This window comes from Aedes albopictus, chromosome 2 (assembly GCF_035046485.1).
Source record: "Aedes albopictus strain Foshan chromosome 2, AalbF5, whole genome shotgun sequence".
NCBI classification, from domain to species: domain Eukaryota; kingdom Metazoa; phylum Arthropoda; class Insecta; order Diptera; family Culicidae; genus Aedes; species Aedes albopictus.
Genome location: NC_085137.1, coordinates 267792321 through 267815062, shown reverse-complemented (window position 1 = coordinate 267815062; position 22742 = coordinate 267792321). Strand labels below are relative to the sequence as shown.

Below are 22742 nucleotides of genomic sequence, written 5' to 3'. Positions count from 1 at the left end.
CTTTTGTTATGTTGTATTGTTTTACATTAGGCAGCGTCCATTTATTACGTAACGCTAAAATCGAACTTTTTCGACCCCCCTCCCCCCTCCGTAACGCTTTTTTGTATGAAACCCCGAAAATTGTTGTATGGGCCGTAACGCTTGGCCGTACTCCCCCCTCCCCCTAGAGCGTTACGTAATTTGTGGACGGCGCCTTAGATAAACCATATAATGTTATATTATCTCGTCAAGTTCCTTCGATAATGGCAGTTCTAGCCAAACTAACCTAAACTTGTCTAAGTCTGAGTAGCCTCTGATTGCATTAACAGTTGAAGCTTAGGCTCCCATGTCCCACCAGCCAGATAACTGGGTTTTGCAAACTAAGCATTATTTGTGGCAACACTTTGAGCGGCATGATGGAACTATGCCTAGCGCGCTAAGTGTTATTAGACCACTAATGTAGTTGCATGAAGTGGGTGACGAGGTACATAAGTATCATTACAGCGTGCTTAACCGTTATTGCAATATTGAGGCTCCAGTTTGACTGAACTATGAAATATGTACATAACAACTCATGAGAAAACTGTCAAGTTCGATTCAACTATAAGTTAGGTTAAAAAGCGAAGACGAACTTATATCACAAGTCGTTTCAGTGTCCAGTCCAGTCCTTATGTTAAAAATGTCAAAGATAAATCGCATTTAATTCGGTTGTTGTACAAGGCAATTTCACATGAGAGAAGAAGAGAAAGAATAGTGTTGAACTCATCCACTGATTTACGGTAATCTGGCCTGCGTCTTTCTGGGTTGACCTACATTCGTATTCCTCTCATCGCACTCTACATACCTAGCCCACCATATCTCTTGGATATGCAGTCCTTAGGACACCTGGTTTACCACTTTATTTAAACATTTTATTGACTTTAAATAGATGTTTCAACTTATTCACTTTTTCCTCTTTCATTTCCTTTGCTACAAAAATGTCACGAACATCAACAAAACAAAGCACGGAATAAATCATAAACTGAATAAATAATTAAAAATGCGCGGAAAAAGATTGTTTCAGAATAGTGAATGGTTCAAACGTAAGAAAAACAGTATAATATATTGTTACATAAAGATCGGATGTAAATGTATAGTAGCTATTGTCGGCGAAGCACTAAGTTAGAATTCGGTGGTTGGACTTCCGAACCGAACTTTTCTTCCGAAGTAGCCAAGTGTCAAGCTACTTGTCACAGTTGTCACTGTCATCTGTGCTCTTAGTAAATAAAAAAGGCAAAACATTGGTTCTCCAAAGCGCTGACCGCAATTTCTCAGTAATTAGTGTCTGAGTTTGTGGGATTTTATGTGATTCTTATTTCGTAACGCATGGAAATGAATAAATAGAAACCTTTAACCACCTACAGCAGCATCATTATAATGCTCCGTATTCATCATCCAGTGTGCGACAACGGTAGGTGAATCCAATACGGTTTGTGTGGGTACAACTTTCTAAAGATTTCGAAGCACAATCTGGCTATTCGGGAAATCCCTAACAAGAATTGACTATCGCTTCAGCAAATACCTGAAAGATGGGCAAAAGAAATAAACGTACAAGAAGTTTCCGCAAAGCGCTGCTCTATTTGGTAGAACCGGTAGAACATTAAAATCTTCAACAATCTCGGAAAAAGTCGATGGAGCGAGTGCTGGAAAATGTAAATAAACGCTAGTTGCACCAGCGTTTTAAGGTTGTCTGATCAGAGAGACACATGAATTGCATAACTAGACATTTTTCCCTTATAACTATGCAAAATCGCGTCGAAAATGCAATGAAATGTTTTATAACGTTACTACTTTTAGGATAATGAGTATTCAATATACTCAAAAGGTTATTTGAAGCTTTTATTTATAGTTACAAAACATGATTTATTTCAAAATTTTTCGTCATGACCACCCGGTAGTGACATACTATGAACTTCGGAAGAAGGCAGACGTGTCGTTCACCGAAGCTGATTTTCTAGTTTTTTCCGAACAGACAATACCAATGTGCAAAGCTTTTAGCGAACCATTCCATTACAATACACTATATTGTAGCTGGTACACTGTATGGTACAGGAATGGTTTTCACCAAATACCCTATGGTTAGTTTTTATCCGGGTTTTGACGTTCGCGGAACGACTGCGGCGGTCGAAACCACCGCAACCCCGTCGGATTTTTTCTGTTTTACCGCAATAATGGAGGACAATCAGAGCTGCATTCAATTTGTCAAGTCAGATCGTAAGAGCCGTCGCTACAAACACATCGAAGTGAAGCTGCATTTCGTGGAGCAAATGTATGAGGACGGTAGCATTAGAAATCCTCTACATAGAGATGAGCGGAAGTTACATACATCGATTCGGCAACGCTGTTTGTTTTGTTTACAACAGCTGCCAACACTTGCTACAAAGCTAGATGTTCAAACTTTGTGCGTGACTTCGTTGTGGTTCAAGTTGTTTTGTTTACATTTTCTAACTATGGTAGAATTTTTTTTCCAAAATTTTGTTGAAATAGCGGAGCAATCGAAGAAATCTGAAATTCATTGCAAAAGTGTTACGCTAATCATATCGGCAGAAGTGAAGGAAGAAGCAGCAGTGGAAGTTTTTTCGACAAGTTCAGCAACAAAAGTGTCGTCATAAGCATGAGCTTTTGAAAGCAGAATTAATAAATTTTTATCTTTTTACTAAACATACATATGCCGCCAATTTCTCGATATTAAAAATAAATATTTTTTATTTATTTAGTTTCGATTGCAATACCGTTCAAACGACGCCTTCCTACGAACGATAAGCATGTTCATTTGCCTCACACTTTGACAGTTCTCTCTGCACGATTGGCTCACAATGGCCGCCTCCGCAGATCTCTATAATGTAGGATTACTAGGTAGCATGAAGTAGAAATCCTCTACATAGAGATAAGCGGAAGTTACATATGTCGATTCGGCAACGCTGTTCATTTTGTTTACATCAGCTGCCAACACTTGCTGCAAAGCTAGATGTTCAAACTTTGTGCGTGACTTCGTAGTGGTTCAAGTAGTTTTGTTTACATTTTCTAATTATGGTAGAATTTTTTTTTTCAAAATTTTGAAAAAAAATAGCGGAGCAATCGATGAAATCTGAAATTTATTGCAAAGTGTTAAGCTAAACATATCGGCAGAACTGAAGCAAGAAGCAGCAATGAAAGTTTTTTCGAGAAGTGCAGCAACAAAAGTTTCCTCATAAGCTTGAGCTTTTGAAAGCAGAATTAATTAAATTCTATCTTTTTACTAAACTTACATATACCGTCAATTTCTCGATATTAAAAATAAATAATTTTAATTTATTTAGATCGGATTGCAATACCGTTCAATCGACGCCTTCTTACGAACGATCAGCCTGTTCATTTGGCTCACACTTTGACAATTCTTTCTGCACGATTGGCTTACAATGGCCGCCTCCGCAGATCTCTATAATGTAGGATTACTAGCATGAAGCTGCAGTATTGCCCAACGGAAAATATGATAGCTGATGGGCTCACTAAACCAGTGGGTCCGATCAAGCTGCAGAAATTAGCACGCGTGATGGGATTGTCATCATAGGCTGGCAATGTTCGTTGAGGAGGAGTGTTGATAAACAACGAACATGCCACGTCACACCTCTTTTATGTGGCCTTTTTATGCTGCATCCTTTTTTCTTGAGGGTCTTTAGTAACAGCAGCATCATTGCGCGTGGAGTGCCATTTTATCAAAAGTTAAACTGAATTCGAAGTGTACAGACGTAATTCAATAAAGTTCCGTTTCATTATTTAATTAAACGAACTCAGCATTTCATTTCACTGAAACCTTAAACCCAATATCCCGCTCTAACCATTGTAATAAAATATCAGTCACATTGTATACACACCAAAACCCAAAATGTAGCACGGCATAATTGATCATTTAAATAGCCATACGATTCCTGAATATAGAGACTTCGCAGTTAGCGTTCTTCCTAACAAGAACGACTTTTCATTAGCGAACCCTCTCTTGCCTAGTATTGGGGTAACAGGCTGGGACACCGCTTGGAACTGAAAAGCAAACCCGTGAAGGTTTGTGGGGAATCGGCACCGGAGAAAGTGATAATACACACGTTTAGTAATATAAACTTAATTTATTCACTCCCCAAGATTACAGCGTGTTTAGTCGCGTCGCGTGTTTACTTTTTCTGCCCACTCCTGTCACACATCTCTCGCACTAGGGTGGCTCAAAATTCCACTTGGTATTTGATCCCCACAGGCACCCCCCCTCCAGTCACGCCAAGAACTTTACACGGTGACCGGATGGCGTAACTCTACTGCTCGGATCATCTGGAGGATAGGTAGAAATGCTGTCTTCACACGAATAGGCTGGCTTCAATCGATCAATCGTTATTCTTTGCGTTTTTCTTCCAACTAGAACATCGAAGTACTTCTCATGTCGCTGAACAACCTTATACGGACCCTCATAAGGCTGTTGAAGTGATCGTCTGATCGCGTCGATACGAACAAACACTTGATCACACTTCTGCAGATCCTTGTGGACGAACACCGTGGTTTTCGCATGACGATTAGTTTTCGGTGATCGTAGTTTAGAAAATGTGTCGTGCAACGTTTTAACAAATTCGGAGCGATCAACAAGGTCAACAGGCGGATCGAAGAATTGCCCAGGAACACGCAATGGTTGCCCGTATAACAAATCCGCTGCAGAGCACTTCAGCTCATCTCGAAATGCGGTTCTCAAACCAAGTAGTACTAGTGGCAGCTCGTCACACCAGCGATTAGTGTTCTTGCACATGAGCGCCGCTTTGAGGGTACGGTGGAAGCGTTCAACCATTCCATTAGATTGTGGGTGGTAGGCCGTAGTCCTGATGTGATGTACTCCTAAGATGGAAGTCAATTCTCGAAACAAATCAGATTCGAATTGGCGGCCTTGGTATGTTGTAATTGTTTCCGGTGTTCCGAATCGCGAAACCCAATGCTCCGTTAAAGCTCTAGCAACTGTTGGTGCTGTCATATCCGATAATGGAATAGCTTCGGGCCACCTAGTGAACCGATCCAGAATTGTTAGGAGATAACGATTTCCCTTGGACGGTGGCAGTGGTCCAACGAGGTCAACATGGATGTTACGAAATCTACATTTTGGGGGATCAAACGATCCCAGCGGTGATGTAGTGTGTCGGTTCACCTTCGAAAGTTGGCATTCCTGGCATCCTCGGACGAACTGATTGACATCTTTGTTCATTCATGACCAAACGTATCGCTACACAACGAGCCGTCTTGTCGCACGAGCTCCAACGTGTGCCATGCCATGCAGGTGACGGATTACCGCCAGACGATGTTTTGCTGGAACGAAAGGACGTAATTTGGATTTCATCGAAACATCACAGTAGACTGGTCGAGATATGTACGGAATTCGTATAGGTTCTATTTTGAGGGACGATGAGTGTTGAAGCCGCTTTAGTTCTTCATCGTGCACTTGGTCATCAGCAATAGATGAGAGGCTGACCATGTTTACCGCTTCAACCCGGGACAAGGCGTCAGCAACCGTGTTGTCCATAGCACTGATATGGCGAATGTCCGTCGTAAACAAGGAAATGTATCGCAAGTATCTTTCCTCGTGAGGCAGCCTACTAGGCGAATTGATACTCATGGCAGTTGTTAACGGTTTATGGTCCGTAAAAATAGTAAAATTTCTGCCTTCCAGAAAATAGCGAAAATATTTTACCGCCATCTTCATAGCCGTTAGCTCGCGTCCAAATGTCGAGTATTTCCGTTGAGATTCTGAGAATTTTTCGGAATAGAAACCTAATGGTTGCCACGAAGTCCCAGAGAACTGCTGTGCAACGGCTCCAGCGGCTGAATTTGATGCGTCGATCATTAAGGCTAATGGCTTATTTGAGTCCCGATAATGCAACAAAACAGATTCCGCGAGAGATTTCTTACATCGATCGAAAGCCAGTAGGGATGATTCGTTCCACTGCAAATTTCTTGTGTCGTTCTTCTTATTGTCAGGGATCATCTTCCGGAGGTCCAATTGATGATCGACAGCATTCGGTATGAACCTTTTATATACATTTATGAGAGCGAGAAACCGTCGAAGATCCCTCACAGTAGTCGGCAATGTGTAATTTGAAACCGCATGTACTCGAGATGGTAGTGGACTAATTCCCTCTTGATTTACCAGGTATCCCAGGAATTCGACTTCCTTCTGGGCAAATCGACTCTTGTCTACATTAATTACCAACCCATGTTTCTGTAACCGCTCGAAGACTATCCGAACATGTTGTTCGTGTTCTGCTGGACTGGAAGACGCAATGCAGACGGCGTCAATGAATACTATCACAAACTCCAAATCGCCTAGTACCTGGTTCATGAATTTTTGAAACGTCTGACTAGCATTACAGAGTCCGAACTGCATTCGTGTAAATTCGAACAGTCCGAATGGGGTGATAACCGCTGTTTTTGGTATGTCTTCCTCTTCGACCGGTATTTGATGGTAGGCTCGTTCGAGGTCAATGACGCTTAAAATAGTCTTACCTTGAAGCGCATTGAGAAGGTCGGGCACGTGCGGAACTGGATAACGGTCGGGAATAGTAGCCTTGTTCAACTGCCGATAGTCGCCGACAAACCGCCATTGTCCATTTTTCTTCGGAACGCAATGGAGTGGACTGGCCCAACAGCTGCTTGATGGTCGACAGATTCCCAACTCCATCATCAGTTGAAACTCATCCTTCGTTGCTTTGAGCTTGTCCGAGTGCATTCGGCGTGCTTTGGATGCGACTGGCGGGCCCTTGGTGACAATGTGATGAGTAACTTGATGTTGAACGTCATTGCGCATTGTTGTTGGCTGTGTAATTTTACGGTATTCACTCAGCAATCCATGAAAGGGGTGATTCCCGTCGACTGTGGTTATGGTATGGACAGTAGCCGTCATCACACTACCCATCGACCGCATGTTCGTTTTGGAATCGATCAGCATGTTGTTGCGCAAAGTAGTCCAAAATGCGCTAGGAAATCTGCACCAATTAAAGCGTGGCTTACATCTGCTACTAGGAAGTTCCATGTTAGCTTCCTCCTCAAGCCAAGATCGGTGGAAACAAATTTAGTTGACTTTGATTGACGTTCCGTTGGCGGCGTGTAGCAAAAACGGGATTGGTTCGTTAAGTCGATCGTTCCGCGAGGCCGGTATTAGGGAAACATCAGATCCTGTGTCAACCAGGAATCGTAGACCGCTTGTTTTATCGCAAAGCAGAAGCCTTCGGGTAGAACACGTTTCGCCCACCTCCGCCGATTCAGGTGAGCGTTGATCTAGTTTTTTGGCACGTCAAACCGGCATGGTGGTTTGCACTGCTCAGCTTGCTCGACATATTTACGATGGTACCAGCACAGCTCTGGTGCAGCGCTGCTGCTCCTGATACGCGAACGTGACGTTGATCGCGTTCTGCGACCTACTGGGTTTTGTTTGAGACGACGAACTTCCGTGCTGAGAACTTCCAGTTGGTCTTTCAAGCTCTCCATTTGATCAAACACCGTGTTCACCGTGTTCGAAACGGCACTTGATGACGAGGATGGACACGATGCGACGGCAGCCACACTTGGAACTTCGGTCAGCTTATCTGCCATCTCTGCCACCTTCGCCAAGGTTCCGTCGCTCATAGTTAATACTGGGCGAATATGTTGAGGCATGCGTTGGAGAAACAACATCTTCAGGAGATCATCGTTTACATTCAAACCTGCGGCCAGTTCCTGCATTTCGGCCAGCAGGTGAGTCGGGCGCATATCACCGAGGTCTGAAGATCCAAGAAGATCGCCGTATTTGCGGAGAAAGTGCAAATCGAGCAACCAGACGATCTTTGATGCTTCTGTACTTATCCACGGGCGGCGGATTCGACACCAAATCGGCGACGTGACAGATGACCGACTGGTCGAGCTTTGCCACTATGTGGTAGAATTTGGTGTCGTCTCCTATTACGTTCCCCAAGATGAATTGTGCCTCGGCCTGGGCGAACCACATTTCCGGATCTGTCTTCCAGAACTCCGGAAGTTTCACCGAGACAGCGGCAGCTGCTCCTTGTTGAGTTGCGCCGGCGGCTGCATTGTTGTTTGGATTCGCCATGTCGTTTGAGGTTAGGACGGTGCAGCGTATTGAAGAAAATCGATTAACCGAGCGATTCCACGAACGAACCGAACGTAACAACGACCGAAAATCACGTCGGGGTCACCACTGTGGGGAATCGGCACCGGAGAAAATGATAATACACACGTTTAGTAATATAAACTTAATTTATTCACTCCCCAAGATTACAGCGTGTTTAGTCGCGTCGCGTGTTTACTTTTTCTGCCTACTCCTGTCACACATCTCTCGCACTAGGGTGGCTCAAAATTCCACTTGGTATTTGATCCCCACAGGTTCTGCGATCCACAAAGGGCATCACATCTGGATTATGCCACCGAACCTTTTGGAAAAGTCTTGGCACAATGCATTCTAAAAATGACCACCAAAACTAACGAAATTTTGTGTTGTCATTAATTTCCCGGGTGGATTTAGATTATGAAATAATCTGGATACCATTACGAAAAAAATCTACAGTTATTCTGCCATGTTTTTCGTCGTTTCTAATGTCTCACATAAAAGATGTTAATGATTCATACTTACTGGATGACAGTTGGTTAATATTGTCGGCGCTACCAAATTTATTCTTGATTAGATGAGCAAATTCTCGTGGCTTAGACATAACTGTAGCGGAAAGACCAGATACTCCATCACGTATGTTTCCTCCAACATTACTGAAAGATATAATAGTTGTGCTATTATTTACATTTTTAATCTTTGATGTTCAATATGTAATACCGCAGTCCTTGCCCTACGTCTCGTAACATTTCTCTTGGTTGGCGAATGCTTTGTTGTTTTTGATTTTGATGATATTGCATGTCTTTGTATCTTTTGCTGTAAGATTCAAGTTTTTTCTGCAATAGAGATATATTATGTGCACTTTTCTGATTCTTTTTCTCGAAAACAGCTTTTATCCGTTGCAGTTGTTGCTTATCAGCATTCGCAGCGAGTTTTAAGTACTCGTTGACATTTGCATCTCGAGTAGTCTGTTCCTTCTTGATAGATTCTTTAGTGCATGCTATTTTGGTAGTGATGCGATTGTAAGCAAGTGAGCTGCTTGTTCTATGATGGCTTTTGTATAAATGCTTGATGTCTGATGAATCATTACTCAACTGCGATATTGTTGTCAAATTTCCATCATTTTCGTCCAGCTGTGATGCCGCAATGTACGTCTCGTCATTATCTAAAGGCGACAAAATTATATAGAAAGTAAGCAACGACAATGATGTACAAATGTTTAGATTTAACGTTCTATAATATTGTAAAACATCAGAAAAACGTTAGAATTTAAAGACTTAATGAATCAACGTACATCAGAAAACGTTAAAATCTCACGTTCTTGTATTTAAAAAGACATGTTGAAAAAGTCAGATTTTATTTTCCTGAGTAGGGTTATATTCTGCCGTCGGCCGCATAAATGTCACATTTCGTAGTTTGTCAACATATTATTTATATATATATATATATATATATATATATATATATATATATATATATATATATATATATATATATATATATATATATATATATATATATATATATATATATATATATATATATATATATATTTATATATATATATATATATATATATAAGTTACGAGCAACCCGTTTCCACTGACCACAATTAAACCGTTACCACCGATCATGCCGATATTCGTCAATAAGCCACTTTCGCTATCCAAGCCTGAGACGCAATCATCATGAGTCAACATAAACATTCATTCGCCGGAGCACCATTGCAGCCGAATCGCACCAAACATAAACATCCACCCGCACGCACATCATACGACGTAGAATCATCGTCACACGCTATGTCTGAACCAGCAGATTATAAAAATTGCATGTACATCGGGTTTCTTTCTATAAAACATCAGTATTCAAGCTATATTTTCATTTGCAGAAGGTTTCAAAATATTCTATCGGGGAAATTTTGATTTTTCCATCTTTTTGACCGTTTTTCATACAAATTTGCTTGAAATCCTAATTTTCGGCCAATTTCTCTCCCATACAAAATGTATGGAAAAATTTTCACCGATAGAATATTTTAAAACCTTCTGCAAATGAAAATAAAGCTTGAATACTGATGTTTTATGGAAAGAAACCCGATGTACATTCAATTTTTATAATCTGCTGGTTCAGACATAGCGTGCGTCATAGCTGTGGCGCACCATATTTTTCAAGTTCAAGTTCAGTTAGGTTAGATCAGGAATAATCATGATCGATCGAAGTGTTAGTTTATAAAAACTGATTCGCACAATACAGAAAAAAAGAGTCTTCAGCTGAAACTGAAGTGGCGCAGTCGTAGTTTTTTAAAAACGCCGAAACCCCCTCGGGTATCATAATTGTCGCAGTGTCGGTAGGATACCGCTTGCAGTGATCAGTGATTAGTGAGTTTTTTCGGGATAATTCCCATCAGCGAGTGCATATCGTCGATTAGAAGAAAACTTCATTTCACCTGGACACGGCGGGAACCGAAGACCACGGCAAACACCGGACACACAACGGACGCATACCGAAGTGCAACGGGAACCCACAGCCAGGACGGAAACGCGACGGACGAACACCGAAGTGAGGACCGAAAAGGATTGTGGTAAGTTAAGTGTAATTTTAAGAGAAAAAGAAAAATATGATTGAAGAATTTATCAAAAAATATTATTGAAGAAAAATTATCAGAGAATTATTATCAAAGATTTTTTTTTTAAGTGAAACAATTAATAAAAGTGAAACCAAATAAAAAGTGAATCAAAATTTTTAAAAGTGAAAAAGTTAATAACCAAAATTAATCTTTTAACCCATAAGTGTATTTTTAAGTGTGTTTAGATATTTTTAGTGAGTAACAACGATGGCCAGGTACGATGGAAACCGTGATTTATTGGCCGCAGAAAATGAGGCGCTACAAGCACAACTGGAACAAGCCGCTGCAGACATGGTTGAACAAAATCGTCAGGTAATTGAACTACAACATCAATTAGCTGCTGGACAAGATGTGCAGAATCAACTTGATAATGCTTTATTGCAAATTAATCAGAAAGATCAACAAATTGCAAATTTGAGAGCCGCTACTTTGAATAATTTCAGTGATGTGGAATCTATTTTGAAAAGCTTGCAGACTCCACAAATTTTAAGGGATTTTCCATGCTTTACTGGGGATCCTGTTAAATTGCATTCATTTATAAAATCCATTGACAAGTTAATGCCAACATTGGAGCGTGCAAAAGGAACACCTGCATTTGATGTTTGGATGCATGCTATTCGATCAAAAATTACGCATGATGCGGATGCCGCGCTTGAATTATATGGTACTGAAACTAACTGGGATGATATTAAAAACACCCTGATTACTCATTTCATTGATAAAAGAGATGAAATTTCTCTTACTAGAGACTTGTTTAAATTGAAGCAAAAAGAATCAGTTCAAGATTTTTATAGAGACGTATCACATTCTATTTCATTACTAATCAATTTGTTACAGGTAAACGAAAAGGTAAGTGTTATCATAGCTGCGAAGAAACAGTTTTATCAAGATCTAGGTTTAAAAGTTTTCTTGTCGGGACCTAAAGAGCCTCTTGGACCAATTATTAGAGCTCAGGCACCCAAAACACTTAAGGAAGCTCTCAGACTTTGTCTTGAAGAGGATAATTACAATTATGTGAAAAATCCATTCCAATCAATATCAAAAACTTTGAATCCAATTTCGTTACCACCAAAACCGATGCAAAAATTTTTCCAATTTCCACCACCAAGACCATTCAATTTTCAGAAACCTCCACAATATCAAAGACCTTTCCAATTTCAGCCAACACCTCGACCTCAATTTAATAATGGACCACGTCCATTCCAATTTAATACGCCTCAAAGACCTTTTCAATTTAGACCATTCCAACAAAATCAATTCCAAAGACCATTCCAATACCAAAGAAATCCGTTTATGCAAAACACATTCCAAAGAAATTTCCCAAAACCACAACCAAAGCCGACACCAATGGAAGTAGACCCTTCTCTCAGCAAACAGGTAAATTACATGAATCGACCACATTATCAGGTAGAAGAGTTTGATGAATGTTTTGATTATCCCGATTACAGTGAACCGTATTATTATCCTGAATACACAGAATATTCACCATATCCACAATACTCAGAATATCCAGAATACCTAGACTATTCAGAATATTTCGATGAAGATCCAAATCAACCTCAAGTTCAAAACAAAACAAATTTGCCAAAAGTAACTCTAACAGCAATTAAAGAATGTGAAAATAATAATGTTCAAGTTGATGACATAAATTTTCGCGAGCGAACGGAAGACGGGCACCCAACATGAATAATTTTATTCCCTATGTTGAAGTTGACACTACTAAAGGTCCACTCAAATTTTTAATAGATACTGGAGCCAATAAAAATTACATCAGCCCCAAACATGTTAATCAAACTAAATTTACAGATCCATTAACAGTTCATAATATAAATGGAGTTCACACAATTAATCAGTCTGTACATTTCAATCCATTTTACAAAACTCCAAATACCCAAAAGTTGCAATTTTATGTTTTTGATTTTCATCCATTTTTTGACGGACTAATCGGTTATGAAGCTTTGCAGGACTTGAAAGCAAATATCATAACAAGTACAAATGAACTACAACTTCCCTCTGGAAATATTAAAATGCTACGCAAATATCCATGTTCTACACAGGTACAACTTAATGCAAATGAGACAAAATTTATCCATTTCCCTGTTAATTTTGAAAAAGGTGATTTCTTTGTTTCTCATGATACTCAAATTCATGATTCTATTTTTGTACACGCTGGATTATACAAGGCAGAAAATAATCATGCTTTTCTTGCAATAACCAATTATCGGAATAACCCAATACAAATCGGAATATTTAAACCATTTGTCTCTGAGTTGAATAATTTTGAATCACAATCTTAACCACATCCAGTTAGACCTATCAATCGACAGTTATTTAATCAATTGCGATTGGATCACCTAAACTCTGTAGAGAAGCCAAAACTTTTAAAATTAATTGCAGACAACCAAGATGTATTTTACTTACCCGGAGAAAGTTTAACATTTACAAATGCTATCAAACACATCATTAAAACAAAAGATGAAATGCCAATTTATTGTAAATCGTATAGGGGTGTCATAAAGATGAGGTACAGAAGCAAATTAATGAAATGTTAGAACAAGGAATTATTAGACATTCTATAAGTCCTTGGACATCACCAGTTTGGATCGTTGCTAAGAAAATGGACGCATCTGGACTGAAGAAATGGAGATTAGTTATTGACTATCGTAAATTGAACGATAAGACTATTGATGATAGATATCCTATCCCAAATATTACCGATATTTTGGATAAGCTTGGAAGATGTAATTATTTTACCACATTAGACTTGGCGTCTGGATTTCATCAAATTGAAGTTGAAGAATCAGATATTCCCAAAACAGCTTTTAACGTTGAAAATGGACACTACGAATTTTTGAGAATGCCTTTTGGACTCAAAAATGCACCGTCTACATTTCAAAGAGTAATGGACAATATTTTACGTGAACATATTGGCATAAGATGTTTTATTTATATGGATGACATTATTGTGTTTTCCACAAGCCTACAAGAACACCTTGATAACTTACGAAAAATATTTAATACATTGTCTAAGGGTTCGTTCAAATATTACGTAACGCAAAGGGGGAGGGAGGGGGTCTAGCGCTGTGTTACGCTTCATACAAAATTTCAAAATTTCCCATACAAAAGCTGTTCCGTGGGGGGGAGGGGGTCAAAAATTGTCAAATTTTGCGTTACGTAATATTTGAATGAACCCTAAATACAACATGAAGGTACAATTAGACAAATGTGAGTTTTTACGTAAAGAAGTTGCTTTCTTAGGACACATTGTATCTACAGATGGTGTAAGACCTAACCCTGAAAAGATTTCAATTATTAAGAATTGGCCTTTACCTAAAAATGAACGGGAACTTAGAGGTTTCCTAGGAATTTTAGGGTACTATAAAAAATTTATAAAAGATTTTGCAAAAATTGCAAAACCTTTGACAAATTCACTTCGAAAAGGAGAAACTATAATTCATTCAGAAGATTTCGTGAAAGCATTTCAATTTTGACAAGCAGTGATATTTTGCAATATCCAGATTTTGATAAATCATTCATTCTCACTACTGATGCATCAAATTTTGCCATAGGCGCAGTACTCTCACAAGGACCATTGGGAAAAGATAAGCCAATAGCCTTTGCGTCACGTACTTTAAATAAAACCGAAGAAAATTATTCAACAATAGAAAAGGAACTCTTAGCTATTGTATGGGCTTGCAAACATTTTCGTCCATATTTGTACGGAAGAAAATTCATTTTATACACAGATCACAAACCTTTAACATACAGTTTAAATTTGAAAGAACCAAACCAAAGATTAATTCACTGGCGCTTAACTTTGTCAGAATTTGACTATGAAATTCGATATAAACCAGGCAAACAAAATGTTGTAGCCGACAGTTTATCAAGAATATTCCAAGAAGTGAACATTAATGAAGATGAAACATCGTCTAGTAATGACACTATGCATTCAGCAGACACAGATGATTCAGAACTTATACCATGCACTGAAATTCCGATTAATTATTTCAGTAATCAAATTATTTTGAAAATTGGAAATGAAGAAAGCAATATTTATGAAGAAGTTTTTCCACGAGTTTATAGACGAACTATCACTAAATTTATTTTTGGAGTACCTTTCATAATTAAAATATTCAAGGAATACATGGATACAAGACGTACTAACTGTATTCTTTGTCCTGAAAATGTTATCAATATCATTCAATTTGTTTACAAAAACTATTTTAGCAGATGTCGCACTTTCAAAGTAAAGATATCTCAAACGATGCGTATCGACGTTCGAACCGTTGAACAAGATACTCTTATTGAAAACACTCACGAGACTTCACATCGTGGTATTTTAGAAAATCTCTGTGAAATACGGAATAGATTTTTCTTCCCCAAAATGAAAAATAAAATACGAAAATACATTATCCTTTGTGAAATTTGCAATAAGATGAAATACGAACGAAAACCATATAAAATCAAACTAGGTGAAACCCCTATACCAAAACAGCCTCTTGACATTATTCACATCGATGTTTTCATATCACATCCAAACTTCCCAGACAACCAATTTGCACGTATAATGAAGATTGTGTTCATGTTATACGTACTTTTATGCGTTCAAGTTACATCGCATAACATGCAGCAAAAGTGCCTTATGCGTACAAAAGTGGAGGCGCTATACGTGCATTGACGGAACAATAATAACGCTATATGACTTGAAACGATATCTTATGCGATGCACCGCGTGCACTATTGCGATGTAATTTGGCATCTTATGCGATTTAATAATATAAAAAAAACAATTCTGTCAGCTCGATATCGAACTAATGACCTCTGGATCGTCGAGCCACACTTCACGCACAACACCAAACGCTACTTATGAAACAAGCTGATTAATTATCATGATATTCTAACTCACCTCAGTGTTTGTTGGAATGCACTTGGTTCACTTGCGCTGTGCGTGTTTGGCAGGTTAAAAACGATTTCCCGTACAGTTTTCACTGCCCCTCTCTGGCTAGCACCTCCCATTGTTGATTATCAAGCCAACAAATAAATAATGATGACTGCAATCATAATTATGGCTGTTCACTTTCTCGTAGCTTTTTGGCACTGCATCCGCAGTGCAACAGAAACTCTTTAATTGTTATCACATTTCAAATCGCGTAATGCCAACATAAACGCTTCTAGCTTATGCGAGTTTGTATGTACACTTCAACGAGTTTGTTTGTACTTTTATGCGATTTCATCCATACACCAATGCGAGGTAAACTGACACAACGAGAAAAGTACCAAGCGAAGTCGTATAATCATCGCAGTACGCAATTATGCGAATTCATTTGACAGTTTGCGAGTTCGCTCGTACGCTTTTGCGAGTAAGTAAAGTTCATCGCAATAAAATATCAGAATATCATCTACTACGATGACTTTACCTGACCCATCGTAATAAGTTCAAAAAATAACATCATATGCGATGAAATGTGTCAGTCAGCCGTACATATATGCGATAGTGACTTCAAATAGTACTTTATACGATGTACAACGTGGTTTCTTATGCAACTCCTGGTTGTCTGGGTTATTTCTCTCAATTGTAGACAAATTGTCACGATTCGGATGTTTAATTCCTATCAAATCAAGAACTACAATAGACATTCGAAAAGGTTTGATCAAATTCATTTCTCAATTCGGATCACCAAAGTTAATTGTTTCAGATAATGAACCAGCGTTCAAATCAATTGAAATTCGAGATTTGTTAAACAATCTCAACATACAACAATATTTTACACCAACTAATTACAGTGAAGTGAACGGAATTGTTGAGCGGTTCCATTCTACACTAAGTGAAATTTATCGATGCAACAAACACAAATATGAAAACCTCTCCAGTAAAGAAATGTTTCTAATCGCATGTAGTTTATACAATAACGCTATTCACACCTCAACAAAATTAAAACCACGTGAAGTATTTTACGGAATAAAAGATGGTGAAGAAAGACCACTCGATCGTGCACAACTCATAGAATACCGTGATAAAATTTATGATGAAACAATTACTAAAATAACTTCCACTCAACAGGAACAGCATAAATACCGGAACGCTTCTAGAGAAGATTCACCAGCTTCAGAACCAGATCAACAAGCATTCAATAGACGACAAGGAATTAAAGCTAAAACCAAAGAATGGTTTGAAAAAGTCAAAGTAACCTCGGATAGAAATCAAACTTACAAGGACGATAAAAACAGAAAACTCCATAAAACTAAAATGCGTCGTATCAGAATATAAATTTCATATTACTTTTTCTTTCTCGTTTTAGATTTCATCATGGAAACAACAACACTTCTCTTGTTTTTAATATCTATTAATTGTATGTTACAACCCATTCATTGTACTATTCAAATCATGGACCTTAATCAAAACCCTGGATTATTAGCTTTAACAGCAGGAGAAAGCTTTATGAAAGTCGGTGAACATAGAATTTACCATACTATTGATTTTGATTTATACGAACCCACTTTCACAAAGTTGAAATTAATAACCAAGGAATTAAGAAATTATGGAAATTTTACAGAACTGAACGATGTTTTATCTACAAAGCTCTTCAATCTCAAAAACCTCTATTTTGGACTACAAATGAAAACTAGACAAAAACGAGGATTGATGGATTTTGTAGGTACAGGAATCAAATTTTTAACTGGAAATATGGACCATCAGGACTATATCGATATTTCACGAGATTTAGATGATCTTACAACAAAAAGTAATCAATTAATCAGAGAAAATAATGAGCAAAGGAAAATAAATTATGATATGCAAGATAGAATCAATAGATTGATTAAACAGATAAATAATCAGCAATCACTCATAATTAATGCTATAAATAATAATCAATCAGGGAGCCTACAGAAGCAAATTAAAATATTGGAAAGCATTATTAATGTTAATATTCAATTGGATCATCTTATCTCTCATTTTAAAGATATCTCTGAATCTATTCATTTAGCAAAGGTAAACATTATTTCGAAACATATCTTGCAACCCGATGAATTGTCATTCTCGATCGATAGATTAGAAGAAAAAGGAATTGTAATTCATAATTTTGAACAGGTATATGATTTCTTAGAAATATCAGCTTTTTACAATATGACAAAACTTGTTTTTGTAGTTAAAATTCCATCTTTGAAGAATCATACTTACAGTCGTTTGATTTTAGAAGCTTTGCCAATCGAAAATAAGATTTTAAATTTGCCCGCCAGCACAGCTATGATCAGCAACAACGAGACATATTTTATTACGAAGGAAACATAGAAGAATATCGCATATGCAATCAGAAGGATTTATTGGATTTAAGCAATGATACCTGTTTTACACACTTACTTCGAGGTATGACCGGTAAATGCACTTTTAAAATGTACAATCAACAAAAAGAATTTAAGCAAATAACTAATAATCATATTATTGTCAAATCGAAATCTCCCGTAAATATTAAGTCAAATTGCGAAATAACAAACAGAAACCTAACTGGCTCGTATTTAATAGAATTTCGCAATTGCAGTATAATTTTAGACAGTACAAAATTTGAAAATACCGAAATATTCAAAACAGAGATGCCGTTGATAGTACCATTAGATGGTTTACATATCGAAAAGCAGATTATAGAAAGTTCAATTGAAGATCTGCAAATACAAAACCGAAACCATTTGGAAACCCTATCGACAAGTCATCAAATTCACCATTATTCCTCAATAAGTTTGTCGGTATTCAGCATTCTGGGAATTATAACCCTTATCATTTTGTACAAGGTCAAAACCAAAAACGTCAACATCAATTTCCGCAGAAAACCATTTTTAGAAGAAGTATCAAACAACCAGGCTAAAGATGAGTCATCAGAATTGCGAGAGATTTCATCATCCCCAAGAATACAATCAACTGTTTTGTCGACCCGGGACGTCTCGACTTCACGGAGGGGAGTAGTTACGAGCAACCCGTTTCCACTGACCACAATTAAACCGTTACCACCGATCATGCCGATATTCGTCAATAAGCCACTTTCGCTATCCAAGCCTGAGACGCAATCATCATGAGTCAAAATAAACATTCATTCGCCGGAGCACCATTGCAGCCGAATCGCACCAAACATAAACATCCACCCGCACGCACATCATACGACGTAGAATCATCGTCATAGCTGTGGCGCACCATATTTTTCAAGTTCAAGTTCAGTTAGGTTAGATCAGGAATAATCATGATCGATCGGGAAGTGTTAGTTTATAAAAACTGATTCGCACAATACAGAAAAAAAGAGTCTTCAGCTGAAACTGAAGTGGCGCAGTCGTAGTTTTTTAAAAACGCCGAAACCCCCTCGGGTATCATATTTTATATATATATATATATATATATATATATATATATATATATATATATATATATATATATATATATATATATATATATATATATATATATATATATATATATATATATATATATATATATATATATATATATATATATATATATATATATATATATATATATATATATATATATATATATATATATATATATATATATATATATATATATATATATATATATATATATATATATATATATATATACTAGCTGACCCGGCAAATCTTGTATTGCTTATTTTAATTGTTGCTGCACTACGATACTTTTTTGTAATGTTTTTGTTTATTCTCTCAACTTGTTTTACATATGAACATAGCCACCATAATCACAAATTGAACCGTACCGTCGATGGGGGTGACAATGGGTCTGGGGGGTGAGATTGGGTCAAAACGGAGAAACATAAAATTTGAAATAGCTCATCAACTACCGCTAATTTATATTGAAAACTTTATGATATTTCAAAGAGGAGATAATTTTACACATCATGATGCAGAATAAGATGTTTAGCAATAATAGTTTTTGTTAAATTTGTATCTAAACTTATATGATGAAACTACTAGTAAATCACCCTGAAAAAATTTCTCCTTCGTAATGTTTAACACAAGTACCTAACCATAAATTTTCTTATAAGTGATTAGCTGTAGGTATTACCTGGTTGATGCAATGAAAAAAGCGGGATGTCATTGCTCTTTATATTTAAAAATTCAATATTTTTGACCCTATGTCTAAATATTAAGAATGGGGGTGAGATTGGGTCAAGCAAGTTATCGTGTGCACATAACCTTAACTAAAAATTGAACTTGTTATCCAGTCCCCATTTGACGTTCGAGTGGTGCCATGTTTATTGTATCTTCATAAAAGCACGCTTTCTTTCGAAAATATGTCGAGAAGTGTCAAACGAGTGTGTTAATACGTTTAGTCCCTAAAATCACTTATAACAATACACCCATGCGTTTGGACAGCTCCTCTTATCATCAGATAATCTTTAGAGTACTGCAATATCGTAAGCTCACAAAATAGACTCAATAGCGTTCCTCTATCTCGAGATGGAGTGATTTGTTTTAGCAATATAGAAGCCAATGATCATGTACATAAGAGTTTATAGCGGAGGGTTTGGTTAAATATTTCTTATGCATTATACTAAAATTACCATGTTTTTTTTACAATCAATGTTTCAATGCGCTCCTCCCTCATTGTAATCTCCTCTCCTCTCATGGAGGTTGAAACTCTAAATGAGGATGATTATGGTGGCTAAAAATGACGATATTGCATACAAACGTTATTTTATCAAATTTTAACCATTTTTTCGGTTGTATTAGGCCTTTTAGGAGGATTAATCATCTTTTAAAATTTCCTAAGTTTTTATTCGTAATGATAACATTGTGTTTTAAGTAGGTTTGCTAGATGTGATCAATAAAATTAACTTATATTCTTAGATATGCGATTTCGAATACTTTGACCCATTCTCACCCCCTCTAAGGGGTGAGATTGGGTCAATTTTCAATCATTTGTAGTTTAGTAAGCAATTCATATAACGTGATACTTTCTTGCTAAACTATCATTACCACATAGAAGAGTATACATACCAAATAAAAAGTTATTCTGACTTCAATTGCATTTGTTATTTAACAAACAATCTTTGAGTATCGTTTTTTGCCCCATCCTCACCCCCAACGACGGTACAAAAATCTTGTTGACCATTTAATTCATGTATTAGTTGTATGGCTTCAAAGGGTATGTTAACAAATTTGTATATAAATTAGAAGGTCCCCACGTTCCCTTTAGTACATTTGTCCCCTTCTGTTGTCATAATCCAATATTCTGGACTAAGTAGAAGTTTCTACTTCATTTAAAATATGCTTCTTACCTGAGAAACACATAGTTCGTGTTTTATTATTATTTTTTATCTTTTGTTGATTTTTTATGTGAAGGCCCACTTTTTCATAACAGTGCGAAAGAACAGCCAATTTTAAAAGAAAGAAAAATCTGAGATAAAGAATGCTGTTTGGTGGTTTGGTTGCTAACCAACGCTTTATCAATGTTACTTAAATGGACAAATCGACCATAGAGTTTAACAGTTCAACTGCCTTCAGACTCTAGTTTAATTTAAAAACACTTCACTAATACTTTACTTTTGCAAAAGAAAATAAAAAATGAATAACTCTTTTAAAGAAAAACTAGAAAGGACAAGCAAATTCCTTTTAATTCTACTACTGTGCTTATCTTCGGACAGATAGGCCTATTTCGTCTGTGACTTACAGACTTCTTCAGTGTCAAGTGCTCGACTGAAGAAAACCTCGCATTCGTTGTGGTATTTATACTAGGAGTGTATGTGTAGGTACGTGTGTGGGTAAAAGTGTAGGTATAAAAATGTAGGTACAAAATTGTAGGTACATATTTGTAAAAAAGGGGGTGTATCTGCCTGTTAGAAAACAGGGTGTCAATAAGATACCTAAAGCTAGGAAAATTCCTACCGATTTGGTAGGTAGTCAATTGGTGTTTGTTGTGTTATTTTTTCCTGCCGATTTGGTAGGTAGTCAATTTGTGTTTTGTGTATTGTGTAATGTTTTGTGTGTGTTAGGTAAAAATTTAAACAGCCACGTGTACCCATTGCCCTGATCCTTGTTAAGTAGTTTTTTATTGTTTTGTTTGTAAATTTCTAAACTTTCTGCAACATCAAGTTTCCATGGGTTTGTAATGTGTCGTAAGAGTTTAATATTTGAAGTATTCATAAAATGTCCTTCATTGAAAATATGTTCAGCAACTTTAGATTTAAAATGATGAATGAGTCCCTTGTCTGTGTCTTTGTGTGCTTTTGATACTTCCGTTATGTGTTCTTTGAATCGTGTGTTGAGTGTGCGATTCAAAGAACACATAACGGAAGTATCAAAAGCACACAAAGACACAGACAAGGGACTCATTCATCATTTTAAATCTAAAGTTGCTGAACATATTTTCAATGAAGGACATTTTATGAATACTTCAAATATTAAACTCTTACGACACATTACAAACCCATGGAAACTTGATGTTGCAGAAAGTTTAGAAATTTACAAACAAAACAATAAAAAACTACTTAACAAGGATCAGGGCAATGGGTACACGTGGCTGTTTAAAAAATTTTTACCTAACACACACAAAACATTACACAATACACAAAACACAAATTGACTACCTACCAAATCGGCAGGAAAAAATAACACAACAAACACCAATTGACTACCTACCAAATCGGTAGGAATTTTCCTAGCTTTAGGTATCTTATTGACACCCTGTTTTCTAACAGGCAGATACACCCCCTTTTTTACAAATATGTACCTACAATTTTGTACCTACATTTTTATACCTACACTTTTACCCACACACGTACCTACACATACACTCCTAGTATAAATACCACAACGAATGCGAGGTTTTCTTCAGTCGAGCACTTGACACTGAAGAAGTCTGTAAGTCACAGACGAAATAGGCCTATCTGTCCGAAGATAAGCACAGTAGTAGAATTAAAAGGAATTTGCTTGTCCTTTCTAGTTTTTCTTTAAAAGAGTTATTCATTTTTTATTTTCTTTTGCAAAAGTAAAGTATTAGTGAAGTGTTTTTAAATT

The 22742-nt window shown here is 37.1% G+C and overlaps 1 protein-coding gene across 11 annotated transcripts in view; it reads right to left on the bottom strand.

Annotated features, from left to right (window-relative positions):
- LOC109416672 (transmembrane and coiled-coil domains protein 2) overlaps nucleotides 1–22742 on the bottom strand; it is a 510917-nt gene that overhangs the window by 378178 nt on the left and 109997 nt on the right. For 9 of the 11 annotated variants that reach the window (XR_009998194.1, XM_029876998.2, XM_029876997.2 and 6 more), the window contains 2 exons: nucleotides 8837–9281; nucleotides 8642–8772 (listed from right to left, as the gene is read on the bottom strand). The exons of the other annotated variants lie outside the window; for them this stretch is intronic. Coding sequence is in view for 8 of the 9 variants with exons in the window: in XM_029876998.2 (XP_029732858.1) it covers nucleotides 8642–8772; nucleotides 8837–9281 (576 nt within the window). In the remaining variant the exon portion in view is untranslated. The remainder of the gene's footprint in view (nucleotides 1–8641; nucleotides 8773–8836; nucleotides 9282–22742) is intronic. 11 annotated transcript variants of the gene reach the window in all.